The 15,848-nt window shown below is 42.5% G+C and overlaps 1 protein-coding gene across 3 annotated transcripts in view; it reads right to left on the bottom strand.

Moving 5' to 3' along the window:
* The window catches only part of LOC136873821 (putative phosphatidate phosphatase), a 337,454-nt gene extending 321,806 nt beyond the window's left edge, over positions 1–15,648 (bottom strand). For all 3 annotated transcript variants that reach the window (XM_067147078.2, XM_067147080.2, XM_067147079.2), the window contains exon 1: positions 15,503–15,648. In XM_067147078.2, coding sequence (XP_067003179.1) covers positions 15,503–15,611 — 109 coding nt within the window. In that variant the 5' untranslated portion in view covers positions 15,612–15,648. The remainder of the gene's footprint in view (positions 1–15,502) is intronic.
* Positions 15,649–15,848: the final 200 nt, after the last annotated feature.

The raw sequence follows: 15,848 nt of genomic DNA, 5'->3' as shown, positions 1-15,848 counted from the left end.
TTCGTTCGTAATCTGCTTACCCTCCAGGGTCGGTTTTCCCTTCGGATTCAGCGAGGAATCCAACCTCTACCGCCTCAAGGACAATGTCCTGGAGCGTGAGACTTTTGGTCGGGGTGATACAACTAGGAAGGAGGACCAGTACATCGGCCAGGCGGCCTCACCTTCTATGCTGAACAGGGGCCTTGTAGGGGGATGGAAAGTTTGGAAGGGATAGACAAGGAAGAAGGAAGGAAGGAAGCGGCCGTGGCCTTAAGTTAGGTACCATCCCGGCATTTGCCTGGAGGAGAAGTGGGAAACCACGGAAAACCACTTCCAGGATGGCTGAGGAGGGAACCGAACCCCCTCTACTCAGTTGACCTCCCGAGGCTGAGTGGACCTCGTTCCAGCCCTCGTACCACTTTTGAAATTTCGTGGCAGAGCCGGGAATCGAACCCGGGCCTCTGGGGATGGCAGCTAATCACACTAACCACTACATCACAGAGGCGGACGGTCGTGAAAGTATCAATCTAAACATTTAGGCAGCAGTTTCTTGACCACCTTTTTTATGAGATAAGAACGTCTTCATTTCCTCAGTAACGGCGTCTACTGTATTTGGTAACGGCTCCGTAATAGTAATAATGGCGTATAATCTCGGAAGAGGCCTGGTTCAAATCTTTCGAGCTAACGCCGTATAGGGGACCTGCGCGTCTATGAGGATGGTGATGAATTCTGGTGATGAAGACGGCACATACATCCAGCCTCCGAGCCATCGGAATTAACCAATGAAAGTTAAAATCCCCGGCCCGGCCGGGAATCGAATCCGAGGTCTTCTGGACCAAAAGCCAGCACGCTAACCATTTAAACATGGAGTCGGATTATACTACGGTGAATCACCAGATTAAAAAGAGTGTAATCTCAAATTGATAATAGAAGATAGTAGAGGAACATGCCAACTGCAACAAATGTTCCGAGAACTGTCTGCCAGACATGCGACCACGCAGCAATTATGGAACTTCCTGTGAGGCCACTCTCAACTGGAATTACTTGGCATATTTAAGAGCAACAAATGCATATCGCGTTGGAAAAGTGTAAGCCTGCGGGGATCCGCGATCACAATCCCGTATTTTAAACACTAAAACTATTTATATGCAACAAATGGAGCAGGGTATTTATCGAAATAAGAGCATGTGCCTTTGGGTTCGACTCCAGGTAGAGGGTCATTAACTAGCAGAAGCAATGGAAGTGGATTATTTTCTGTTTTATTTATCAAAGTTCTCCCAAACTATGATATAAATTCAAGTAACAAAACAATGAAAGTGGACTGTATTATATAGTGTTTGAACGAGTACTTTTTCATCTTTGTTCTGTTACAGTTCAACTACGGAAGGTGCAAAAGGGAGCGGGTTGGCTGCTGAGTTCGGGCGGCGTGTAGTTGTTAGCTTGCATTTGAGAGATAGTGGGTTCCAAACTTACAGTCACCAGCTCTGAAGAGGGTTTTTCGTGGTTTCACATGTTCACACCTTCTATTTGTCACTTGGCTGTACGGTATATAAGACCACGGTCGAGTCCTTCCAAGACAGCTCTGTTTTATCCCATGGGCCCGCAAGACCTGTCTGGGTTAGTGCGACATAAAATAGGAAACAACATAATAATAACAATAATAATAATAATAATGGCGTATGGCCTCCGGAGAGGCCTGGTGCAGGTCTTTTACTAGTAGACGGCCTATTAGGCGACCTGCATGTCTGTGAAGATGAGGGCCCTACCTAGGATGATTTCTAATGTCGAATACGCCACACACACACCCAGCCCCCGAGCCATTGGAATTAACCAATTAACGTTAAAATCCCCGACCCGACCGGGAATCGAACCCGGGACCCTCTGAACCGAAGGCCAGTACGCTGACCATTCAGCCAACGAGTCGGACAACATTACAATGAAAATGGGTGAAACGGACAAGAAGAAAGTGATTATCGGACTGGTTGAACGAGCACATCTTGCCTTTTGTCTCAATTGTAACAGTCCTCTAAGCAAAATTGTGTGAGGGCTGGGTCGAGGCCAAGGTCGCAGTCTTTTGGGTGACATGTACGTCGCGTGGGTGTTAATAATAATAATAATAATAATAACGAAACTTAGACATTACAACACTGTGATAAAGCCAGAAAGTTTGTATGCAATCGAGTGCGTTCTATTGAACAGGAAAGGATTTAGAGAACACTGAGAGAGAAAAATCTTGAGGAAGATACTAGGGCCTAGGAAAGTGGGACAAGAATTTAGACTGCGACCAAATGAGGAACTATAATTACAAAAGGACCAAGAAAATCACAATATCCTTTAAAAGTAGAAGACTTTGCTTCTATGGACACATTAAAAGAATACCAACAGAGAGAACAGCCAAAAGAATTCTGGAGTACATGGAGAGCAGGAAGACGCAAACTAACTGGCTCAAAGGAGTCAAGGAGGACCTGGAAGAAAAGAACATAACACAGGAGGCAGTATACAATAGACGAGAATACAGGATGGTCATCAACAAAATTAAGGGATTCCAAGATCGAATGAGCAGAAAACGGATCGGCAACACCTGGTCGCTAGAACGCAAAGCAACCCATTCCGGAGGAAGAAGAACTGGAAGTGAACGATCGTTAAAGTGGAATAGACCTATCCGAAGACAATAATTAATAATAATAATAATAATAATAATAATAATAATAATAATAATAATAAGCGTATAGAATGGAATGACACATCAGATTGTACATTACACAACAAAATACATCAATTACAGAATGTCCCCGAATCGCCGTCCATTTTGTTCGAATACGTACTGAAATGACAGCATGAAGGATGGACAAAGCCGCAGGAATAAGATCTCTCACTCTTTTACCTTTCCCAGGTGTATGCTAAGTCTTTTACGGTTTCACTAAGAGATGGCACCAGCGAAGAGTACGCAGCGTATGAATTTGGCACATATGTCAATTTGTTCGTCTGACATTAATCTACCAACACACATACGTTGAGTCTGCCAAACACTACCGTCTGTGTTGTATCGTTCAGTGATCAGGTCGACATTTGTGCCTGAAAAAGAACATTTGCGGCACGCATTGCTTTTTTTTATTTAATCAAAAGAAAAAGGCTGTGGAAAGTCATCGTTTGTTGGTAGAAACATGTGGTGAACACGCTCCATCTATTAGAACATGTGAGACATGATTTCGACAATTTTAACGTAGTGATTTCAGTGTGAAAGACAGTGCGCGCTCTGGTAGACCACAAAAATGCGAAGACGAGCAATTGTAGGCATTACTGGATGATGGCCCAACTCAACCTCAACAGCAATTGGCACAAGCATTAAATGTGTCACAAGAAATAACCAGCAGACGTTTACGAACAATGGGGAAGATCAGTAAACTCGGTAAATGGGTCCCACAAGATTTGAATGAACGGTAAATGGAAAATAGCAAAGTCACTTGTGAAATGCTGCTTCAACGCCACGAAAGAAAATCATTTATGTACCGAATTGTGACGGGTGACGAAAAATGGATTTATTTTGAAAAGCCGAAGCGGAGAAAATCGTGGCTGTCACCTGGTGAAGCCGGTCCTCCAACACAAAGGCCAAATCGCTTCGGCAAGAAGACCCTGCTTTGTGTCTGGTGGGACCAGAGCGGTATTATGATTTTATGAACTCTTGAAGCCCGACGAAACCGTTAATGTACAAAGCTATCACCAACAAACGATTAATTTAAATCACGCATTGATCGAAAGACGACTGGAATGAGCCAGAAGACATGGCAAAGTGATTTTGTTACACGACAATGCGCCGTCTCACACAGCAAAACCAATGAAAGACACCTTGAAATCGCTTCCGCACCCGCCGTACTGCCCCGACCTGGCTCCATCTACCACCTCTTCGCAACAATGGGGCACGCGCTCGCAGAGCAGCACTTCAGCAATTTCGAGGAAGTTGGAAGATGACTCGAGGAATGGCTTGCCGCAAAGTTTTCAAGTTTTCCTGGCATGATATTCATAACTTACCTGAAAAAAATGGGCCAAGTGTGTAGAAGCGGATGGCCAATATTTTGAAACAAACAATGAATTTCCCTTGAAAATGACGTGTTTTCTTTATCACAAAAACTGTCAAAAGCTTATGCATACACCTGGTATATTAAGTAGAACGGCTTGCTTCCGTCTCATTTCTTTTATTTACAACGGGCTCTCTGCTAATGCAGGGTGTCCACCAAATCCAGATTTTGAAATTCCCTGACATTTCCCTGTTTTCCAGACATAAAAACAATTTTTTCCCTGACACACAATGACAAAAAAATTAAATTATAATAGGTTTCCAGGTATGGCCGTAATATTAAAATACATTTTAAAACCTTAACATGCAAAATATAAATGAGTAATTAATGTAGGCCTACATATTAAATTTCAAAACTTGCAAGTTTAATTTAGTCCAATTTAATTCACTTTAAGATTTTAAAAAGTTATTACCATTACTGTTTCAGTGAAGAAATTTCTTCATCTATAGCGAGCAACGACTGTCGAGCTTCTGCCATCACCCTCCGCTTCTTTTCTTCTAATTCTTTCAGCAACAAAGTGGCCTTTCTCTTATTTTTTTGCAAAGAATCTTCTGCTTCCATTTGGACCATCCATTGAAATTTGTAAGAGTTTTTTTTAGATTCAGTCCCTGCAGTGCTCGCACAAAACCGTTTAACAAATCTGAGGAGGTAGAGTGACCAAGAAACACGGAATCAAAATAAGAAGTGCATACTTCATTGGTATCAGGATTGAAACTACGAACTACAAGATCCATTTGGCCCATCTGAGAAACTTTATTCAGTGACTCGTCAAAACCAACGGTAAAATGTGTGCACTTATGACACATCTCAAGAACTTGCTTATGAAAATAGGGGGCCAAACCATGAGTGATTGTATATGCAATTTTTGTTCTGTGCAGTTGAACTTTCGAAGTTATTTCAGAGTCTGGAAACATTACTGTGAACAAACTTATACTAGCTTCACTAGAACGTAAAGAATGGTGTTGCATGACCGTATGCATGCACCATATAATCTCAGCTTTGGTTACCTGCTCTCTTGAAAGATAATTCTGTAGACATCTCGTCTCTGGTGAACCTTCTTTAATGGAAGAAGAAGAAGAAGCAGGAGAAACAGCAGCAGTGGAGTCATATGTGATAGAGTTCGTTGTGGTAGCTGTGGCAGGCAGAGGATAATTTGTGTTTGCGGCCAGGGTATTATCTACTGAGTTTAAGTCATTTTTTACTTCACTATTCGAATGTTCTTTTTTAAAATAACTTGAAAGGGATGATGAGAACTGGCTGAAGTTGACACTACTGGCATGCTTCTTTCCTACCATGTGACTTTTTAATGCCTGCCTCCCCATGTTGCTAAGAGAAAATGATGTTTTACATATTATGCAATATGCTGAAAATTTGTCCTGAGGCATGGGTTTCAACCACGTTCTGAAAGTATCATCAAGCAGCTACCTTTTATTAAACGAAGTTTTCCTTGGCTTTGATGAAGACATTGTTAGCTGAGAAAAGTAAGTATATTGTAAAAAGAAAAAAAATTAAATAGCCCTATACTCCGCACGACTTTCTTGTAAACTGACAGTTCGCAAAACAAGTGAGCACTGCCTTACCTATGCTGCCAGCACTCTATTGCTTCGATAGCAGTTGATGCACTCGTAAAATGTAATACCTTACTATGAAAATCACACAAAAAACACAAGTGAAAACAAATTCACAAAACTTCCTACCAATATCATACACTAAAACAAGAATAGGTACATTATTATAAAGTGTAAAAATAAATTATTCGCGGCTAATGACCGGCATAAGAAGGAGGTTATGGCTGATCGATACCACGGTGTCAATTTTTGCCGAGTCACATTCTTGCCGCTTGTCTTGCACGAACTATACAGGGGTATGGTACACAGATGAACTATATGGTAACCAACACACGGATGTAAATAAAATTACAACTACATTGAACACTATTAAACCTATATACCACACACGCCGAGTTAGGTAACTTAACCACGTGGTGATGTAGGCAATACAGTTGGCAGACAGGTTTCAAGATTGCGCTCAACCGATATAAATCGATATGAATGGTGGTTTGGGATTGACTGGATCAAGAACGAATACATACAAATATACTTCACAAACTCAAAATCTCCTAACCAACAAACAACCTTCATCTTACAGTGTGATGTCACTTCATTTAAAATCTTGTTCTCTATTCACAAAATTACACGTGATATTACAAGCTACTAGACGTGCCTGAAAACTACCGAACCCCTCTCACGAAAGTTAGGTTAGAAACTCAACATGGCGCGGCCCACGGTATTACCTATAGTCCGCACACTTTATGTTGGTGCATTTGTGTACGGGGTTGAGGAGTAAGGAGGGAGGTGTCCCGGTATCGATAGTGCTACCAACCGAAGGAAAATGAAATCTGAATTGAATCGAGAATATGATCGATCGATACGAAGTTTCTAAACCGTTATCATCTTAAGCCAACAACTATGTCACATACACATTATATAACATTATAAAACATTTCTCGATGCGAATCTTGTTCCTAGCATGAATTCTATACTTTGGCTTTGTTGTGTAAACAACAACAGTACTAGTACGTAAAGTGTACGCCAGATGTCGCACAACGATGCTTAAGCGATTCATAGTTTGTGTTTCAAAGGTTGCCAGTACGAATCTCGAAGATCGCCGAGGTCGACCGATTCAGCACTAGGGTGTAAATGCACCAACATAAAGTGTGCGGATAATACATCAGCGCATTTCATCATAATAATAATAATCATGAACACTCAATGAGTATTAAGTTTAAGTGAATTTCGCACTTTCCTGCATTCAGTCAGTGTTTGTTGTCTTGCTTTTATACTTCACGAGGTAGTGACTATGGCACACGTCATTACACACTAAACAAACAGTCATCCGTTGGGTTGTGTAATTTTGTCTATATGCATATTTTGTTGTGGAAGCCATGTATTTAAGAGATTAGAAAAACTGAGAACGCAATATAGGCCTAATTCAACATGCTCGCCATTCCCCAACAACACAGCATATTCAATAGTAAGCAGATCATAACATTGAAAATTCGATCGATCAATCGATCTATCATAGTCGCTACTGCTTGCTATAGCCTATCCATATAGCTACTGATGCTATTGGTTACTTCACGTTCGAGATCACACTTGATTTTTTAAATGTTTGTTCAGTTTTCTTTACAATTTATTCCTGGCATAAAAGACATGCCCTAGATTGTTATAAAAACTGAAAAATGTGCTTCTATTAAAGGATAAATACCGTATGTCAATTTTATATGGCAGAACGAATTTCCAGATTTTTTCGGAATTCCCTGACATTTCCCGGTTTTCCAGTCATTTTTCGAATTCCCTGACATTTCCCGGTTTCCCCGGTTTTCCATACGGGTGGCCACCCTGTAATGCAAACATTTCACCGTGTACGAGCCAAGTGTATTTGGTGTACCGGTACTAATATTCGGCTTTGATTGTTACATCGATTTAACCGACGTATTTATTATTTTTCATTCGCATGGTACTATAATGTTCATAACATGAATAATAATGAAATATTCCGTAGTAATAATAATAAAATGATAAGGTAGCACCGCCCTTTGACCGTGCCGGCAAGTGTCACAATCTTAACTGTCAGTCAAGATCGCTGTACAAGCTACTTGTCTTAATGCATCACTTAAATGCATCACTATGTGCAAGTATTTCTAAACTATAGTACAGGATTCCTTGACTAAGAAATGAAGGATGGTGGTGATTTTTGTTTTAAGAGGAAGTACAACGAGGTAATCATCCTCTCTGATCAAATTAGTGGAAAAGAAATTTAAAGGTCACCGACGGCTCATACAAATGAGACTATGGTGAGAGTGAAAGTGAATCATAACGTAACATTCACTGGCAATGCTCAGTATATAGTTTTGAGTCATCACAATACATTTCTCTACAAAATTTCAAGCGAAATCCCATTTAGCTTTAATACCGGTCCTTAAGAGTTGCGCCTCCGTCACTACAGCAGTGACTGAACCACCCACTGCTCATTAGAGCAAGTAATTAAAATGGCGGTGATTTTTCTTTCCTTCCTTGAATAGTTTTACGAGGAAATTCGTCTCGGTTTGTTAAACAAAAGACTGTGCGGTTTGAGAGGCATCGAAATGTCGGTATCCTGTGAAGAAGTAAAAGACCGAAACTTCATAGATCTTACTCACTATTAAGTCACTGTGGAGGATGAGCGATTGAGTGTAATGAAATCACTTCAAGGATATCCGTCTACAGCTTTCATAGTCATCGTAGAATGTAAAGCTCAAAATCTTGCCAGTCACTTGCAAGCAACTTCCCTTTTACGTCATACATGTGTCACAGTAGCCTATATTTTACTGATACGTTACAATGGATCTTTTTCTTCTTCCACAGCTTTTTCCCACACCTGTGGGGTCGCGGGAGCGAACTGTGTCACATAAGTTTTACGGCCCAATGCTCTTCCTGACGCCAACCGCATATGGAGGGATGTAAACACTATTGCGTGTTCCTGTGGTGGTTGGTAGTGTGGTATGTTGTCTGAATATGATGAGAAGAGTGTTGGGACGGGCACATATACCCAGTCCCCGAGCCAGAAGAATTAATCAGAAGTGATTAAAATCCGCGACCCGGCCGGGAATCGAACCCGGGACCCTCTAAAGCGAAGGCCAGTACGCTGACCATTCAGCTAACCAGTCGGACTGATACGTTACAGTGTATATCAAGGAGAAATGTCTACGACAAGAACATGCATGTATTAATTGAGATTTTTTTCTTGCATATACCCCGCCGTGCCCACTACCCCACCCCCATAACCTGCTATATCCCACTAACACGGGTACATTTTGTTGTCTGTAGATTTTTTGACCCACCACTTTTAATTCCCAATCGCCGCTACTGGGTCATACTATACACAAAAGTCTTCAAAACCCTCTAATTCATGCATGTTTGAAGTAAATTTCTTCTTCAGCAAGACCATCCTTCCTTGAGCTGGTTTATATTTTATTCTTCTTTCTTAATCTGTTTACCCTCCAGGGTTGGTTTTTCCCTCGGACTCATCAGCGAGGGATCCCACCTTTGCCGCCTCAAGGGCAGTGTCCTGGAGCTTCAGACTCTGGGTCGGGGAATACAACTGGGGAGGATGACCAGTACCTCACCCAGGCGGCCTCACCTGCTATGCTGAACAGGGACCTTGGCGGGGGATGGGAAGATTGGAAGGGATAGACAAGGAAGAGGGAAGGAAGGGGCCGTGGCCTTAAGTTAGGTACCATCCCGGCATTTGCCTGGAGGAGAAGTGGGAAACCACGGAAAACCACCTCCAGGATGGCTGAGGTGGGAATCGAACCCCACCTCTACTCAATTGACCTCCCGAAGCTGAGTGGACACTGTTCCAGCCCTCGTACCACTTTTCAAATTTCGTGGCAGAGCCGGGAATCGAACCCAAGCCTCCAGGGGTGGCAGCTAATCACACTAACCACTACACCACAGAGGCGGACGTTTACATTTTATGCCCATCTTTTGTCTGCCATGTCCGGTTATTCTACTGCCACAATAACAATATTCATCTACTTCCTGGGCGTGAAAATCGTCAATAATTTCACAATCGGTCTTTCACTTATTTCAACAGCTGCCTCTGTGGATCAGTGCTAGAGTGTCGGCTTCCGGATTCCAAGATAGCGGGTTCAAACCCGGTAGAGGTAGCCGGATTTTTGAAGGGCGGACCAAAGTCCATTCGACACTCCATGCCGTACGAAGTCGGCAAGTAAAAGATCTCTGGTGACACATTTGGTGTTTACCCGACAAAATTCATAATAATAATAATAATAATAATGTTATTGGCTTTACGTCCAACTACCTACTTTTACGGTTTTCGGAGACGGAATTTAGCCGGAATTTAGTCCCGCGGGAGTTCGTTTACGTGGCAGAAGATCTACCGACACGAGGCTCGCGTATTTGAGCATCTTCAAATATCACCGGACTGAGCCAGGATCGAACCTTCCAAGTTGGGGTCAGAACGCCAGCGCCTCAACCGTCTGAACCACTCGGCCTGGTCGGACAAAATTCATTAAAATCTCAGCCACAGACGCCCAAGAGAATTTCGGTTTACGCTGTCTGCCATCTAGTAGGCCTAGAGTAAAACGGAACGTCGAAATTGACAAGCAGACAGCCAGATGGCGTCAAATTGAAATGTCTGCACACGGTAGCTGAGGCCATACGATTATGTTATTTATTTATTTATTTATTTATTTATTTATTTATTTATTTATTTATTTATTTATTTATTTATTTATTTCAATAGAGTGCGCCTTCCTGACCCAAATATACTATGTGTACGTTTCGGCAGTAAAAGCACATTTTAAGTGGCTATTTAAATACAGCGCACTACTAAAACTCCCTCCTCAGCTGTCAGCTAATATAACACTTACTAAAATCGAGCAAGTTGGACACGTGGTTTGGATCACGTAACGATGAGCTTATATTCGGGAGATGGTAAATTCGAATCCATTGTCGGCAGGCCTGAAAATGGTTTTCTATGGTTTCCCATTTTCACACCAAGCAAATCCGGGGGCTGTACTTGAATTAAGATCGCTAACTTTCCAGTCTTAGTTACTTCCTAGCTCATCGTCAAAATAAGATCTCTGATGGGTGTACAAAAGGTCCCTTAACCTACAGAAGGGGATAAAGTAAAGTAAGATTTAGTTGTAGTCCACCTCTGTGGTGTAGTGGTTAGTGTGATTAGCTGCCATCCCCGGAGGCCTGGGTTCGATTCCCGGCTCTGCCACGAAATTTGAAAAGTGGTACGAGGGCTGGAACGGGGTCCACTCAGCCTCGGGAGGTTAAATGAGTAGAGATGAATTCGATTCCCACCTGAGCCATCCTGGAAGTGGTTTTCAGTGGTTTCCCACTACTCCTCCAGGCAAATGCCGGGATGGTACCTAACTTAAGGCCACGGCCGCTTCCTTCTCTCTTCCTTGTCTAGATGTCTACCCTTTCCAATCTTCCCATCCCCCCGCAAGGCCCCTGTTCAGCATAGCAGGTGAGGCCGCCTGGGCGAGGTACTGGTCATCCTCCCCAGTTGTATCCCCAGACCCAGCTCCAGGACACTTCCCTTGAGGCGGTAGAGGTGGGATCCCTCGCTGAGTCCGAGGGAAAAACCGACCCTGGAAGGTAAACAGATTAAGAAGCAGAAGAAGAAGATATAGTTGTGTCAGTTACTGGAGTTTCGTACGAACTGTTCTTCGAACATCCGTAAAATGCTAATTTCTGCTATGAGAATTATACATGTGATCCTAAACTTTCAAATGCGATTTCCTTTAAATCACTTCTAATTGCCTAAAAGCTACAATGAAGACTTGTAAAAGGTATATTTCCCCTAAGATATAAGTAGTATGGCACTAACATTTTTTACATATAATATTTTAATTGAAAGCCCGTTTTAACCCGCCTGGGCGTTAACGCGTCAAATCGTTATGGTACAACACTATGGTTAGGCGCTTTGAGTCCCGTTGGTGGAAAAGTATGTTTAGCAACAGAATAATGGCCACCAGTGTAGGAGAGGTAGTGGTATACCATTTCTGATCACTAGATTGCCTGGGTTCTATTGCAAACCTCTTCGCAGTTTTCACAGGGAGTGAGGTGGTGGTGATTATTGTTTTAAGAGGGAGTACAGCTAGCCAACCATCCTCTATTAACATTAATCACGAAAGGCGTGAAAATGAAAGACTACCGAGTGATTTGTACGTGCGTTTAAGGGCACCCAGCTGTGAGCTTGCATTCGGGAGATAGTGGATTCGAACCCCACTGTCTGTAGCCCTGAAGATGGTTTTCCGTGGTTTCTCATTTTCACGCCATGCAAATGTTGGGGCTGTACCTTAGTTAAGGCCACCGCCGCTTCTTTCCCATCCCTAGCCCTTTCCTATCCCATCGTCGGTGCGACGTAAAGCAAATTGTAAAAAAAATTGGAAGACTCCTTAGGTCTTGAAACTTAACACAATCGGAGTCAGAAAATAACAAGATTTGACCAAGAGAGGTCAGATAGGATAGATGGAAGTGTGGAGCTTGGCACAAGTAAGAGGAAGCAGTGCTAGGACTCAGCTAAGGGCCCCATGGTAGCCAACCCATGTTCCGACGTTAAGAGCCCCTCGGACCGCTTTTAGTCGCTTCTTACGACAGGTAGGGGATACCGTGGGTGTTATTCTACCGCCCCCTACCCGCAGGGAGTTATGGAGTGAGGGCATAAGACGCTGTTGATGGTGATTCAACTGTCAGACGAGAACATCAGGCATTGAACACACCCCTAGTGTTATTCGACAGGAGTAGGCTATGAGCCGTCACCAGGTTTTACTCTCTACCTACCTCTTTATCACCATCATCACACAACCAGAAGCATAGGTCTCCCATGGGTGTCAACTAGAAAGACCTGCACCAGGCCTCATCACAAGCCACACGACATCACATCAGTAAGAAATACTCCTTTTTCCTAGCATACACATTTTAGTTGTCTTCCCCCACCTAAAGGGTTACCTTTGCAGTAAAAAGAGAAATGGTGTGAAGTTAGTCTAAAATCGTACTGGGACATCACAGTCCCACCATCGTATCGTTCTGACAGCCATTTAACATGCTAATTGATATTAGTTATAGTTTGATAGTGATCTTGCGAGCTATAACTTATTCCACCATTATAACACACAAAGGAAACATTTTATAAACTATATAAATTGCTGTAATAAACGTTATTATAATTTATATTTATTGAAAAAATGAAATGTCGTATGGCTTTTAGTGCCGGAAGTAACCAAGGACAAGTTCGGCTCGCCAGATGCAGGTCTTTTGATTTGACTCCCGTAGGCGACCTGCGCGTCGTGATGAGAATGAAATGATGATGAAGACGGCACATATCCTACACCCAGCTCCCGTGCCAGCGAAATGAACCAATTACGGGTAAAATTCCAGACCCTGACCGGAATCGAACCCGAAACCCCTGTGACCAAAGGCCAGCACGCTAACCATTTAGCCATGGAGCCGGACTTTATATTTATTTATTTAAAGACATGATATAGGCTTTGGGGCTTATGCCGTGTCAAAAAATATGCCCTATATCCATCTTAGGTGCGGACCCATCCTCGCAGACGCGCAGGTCTCTATAGGGCATGATCAGAATACTGGCCTTCGGTTCAAAGGGTCCCGGGTTCGATTCCCGGCCGGGCCGGCGATTTTAATCGCTTCTGATTAATTCTTCTGGCTCCACTATCCATCACCACAGAGTAATAGTGATTGCATCACTCCATATAGGGTTGGCGTAAAACAGGGCCAAATCCACATGTGCGACCCCACAGGTGTGGGAAATAGCGGTAGGCCCTAGGAAAATAAAAAGAAGAGAGGGAATGTGGAAGATGTCCGAGCTTCGAAGAATGAAGGCTTGGGCAAAATAAAAGGAAGGTCCATGAAGGAGGTGAAAAATGTAAGAATCGTTGCAAATCTAAAAACGTCGCGAACGGAACAGAACAAGTGTCGACCAAGGGTGGTCGGAGAAGAAAGATGAAAGTGAGGATCCTGACAAGTAAGTGGAAGCAATGCAAGACTTAGCTAGAGGAACAGAGACTGCCAACCCACGCTCCCAAACTGAGATCCCCAACTCCCTTTTTTTGTCACCTTTTACGGCAGTCGGAGGATACCGTAGGTGTATTCTACCACGTACAATCCCCATCCACAGGATTGTTATTGATCCTATAGCTTCTGTTTTTGGAGGCCCCCTCCCCACCGAAAAAGTCCTACCCCACCAAAAAACCCATCCTGTGTACGGCCTTGTCGGTGGGATAACACTCCGACATCCCAGCGCCTTTAATAAAATTATAGCAATTCAAGCGGCGTTAAACAACGTTATTTTGTACAGTTTGTGATATCTGAAGCCATCCCTTTTCAGTTTCAACACATTTAATTTGTGACAGATTTTCCAGTCTGCGGAAACTAATTTTGAATAACAGTTCAAAACTATCTGAGAGCCCCAGGTCCCCCTTTTAGTCACCTCTTACGACAGACGGAGGATACCGACGGCGTATTAATCTAGGCATAATTCTATTAGAATTCTACCATATGTGTTCTTTTTCAGGCAGTTTATAAATTTATTTATTTAAAATTAGTTTCGAAAGAATGAAAAACCTAACGGTTATACATTTTGCGAAGTGGCGAGAGGAATACGTCTGTTCTTATATACTGAAGAATTTTAGCTTCTCTTACTTGTTATTTGATCAAAATAATCACTCCATAACATTATACAAAGGTTTCAATATTATATTAGCACTAGTCTCAATATACATACTCTATTACTGATATTCCAGGTCTAAGATAATCTCAGCCATCAATAAAATTCCTCAGTATTATAAAATGCTCCTTTTTTTATATATACAAAGAACTGCAGATATAACTAAATAACGCCACTTTTGTAGTGAAATTGGCTGTTCTGAATAGGATTCATTTGCATTTCCAACGTTTTTCTCATCGAGACAGTAGGGCCTGTATCAGTACTTTACAAATGTGTTCTCCTTCCAACGGGAAAAAAGTGATGTTGGCTATGTTGAAGGTTTGAAGGGTGTCACACTGCGTGAAAATAACGTCGTTTCTTCAGCAACGGTAGTCTGTACTAGTGTAAGATCACTGATGTTTGCAACCAGTCAGAGAAATTCAAGACAGTTCGCTACATAGATGTCTACTGTAATTGACAAGGTCTCGTCATTAAAAAAAAGCAAAGCCCCCGAAATGAATGTACGCATCGTACCACACGATCATCACTCTTTTTTTGCTAGGGGCTTTACGTCGCACCGACACAGATAGGTCTTATGGCGACGATGGGATAGGAAAGGCCTAGGAGTTGGAAGGAAGCGGCCGTGGCCTTAATTAAGGTACAGCCCCAGCATTTGCCTGGTGTGAAAATGGGAAACCACGGAAAACCATCTTCAGGGCTGCCGATCATCACTCTAGTATTCTTTAAAAACACGCGGATGTTATGAGTTCATGTTCATATAGCCAAGTGACAAGAACGTAAACGTATACCTTTCTTCGTACTAATTCAAGAGAAATTCTACGGATGAATTTGTAATGTAAAGTTGAATGTGAAGCTAGGGATTAATAATAACTGCTTGTATCGTCTAGACTAATATTTCGCAGCCTCAGAAATATCTCCAGTTCATTTTAGGTAAGAGCTGTAAGCAGCATTTATCGCCATCAATTTTCAGTGGGTTTCGCTCTTCGGATATGGATAGACTATAAATTGTTTGTAAATTTAAATTTTCTTTCATCTGAAATAAAGAACTTCAGAACATAATTCGCGGTGTCGAATAGTTTCACTGACTCGAATTTGTAACACCTGCAGTAGCTCCTTTCAATATAGTATCGAAAATAACATTGAGTATAATCTGTATAAATCATAGCAGTACTCACAGAGGATGATGATGGTGATATCGGCAAAGAATTTGACCAAGGAGATGGTTTCATCTGGAGCCTGAGTCCTAGCACAGGAGTGGTTGGACGAGATGGTACACGCTTTCATGCTGTGGTAAACAAACTACACAACACTGCCGGCTGGACTGTCTCGTTATCTCTCGCCATGGGAGGGGGCCTTGCCTTGCTCAAGTCAATCACGTGCGCTCTCTAGCTCGTCAGACCACACTTCTCATTACGTTACGTTATATCAGCCAACAAGATTCAAGTAATTTGAAAATGGGCAGGGCTTCATTGGTGGCACGCACTCACGTATTAGAAAACTACGCTCGTAACCATAGATGTT

This window comes from Anabrus simplex, chromosome 5, assembly GCF_040414725.1.
Source record: "Anabrus simplex isolate iqAnaSimp1 chromosome 5, ASM4041472v1, whole genome shotgun sequence".
Classification (NCBI taxonomy): domain Eukaryota; kingdom Metazoa; phylum Arthropoda; class Insecta; order Orthoptera; family Tettigoniidae; genus Anabrus; species Anabrus simplex.
Note: the sequence above shows the minus strand (reverse complement) of the source record. Positions and strands in the feature narration are given on the sequence as shown.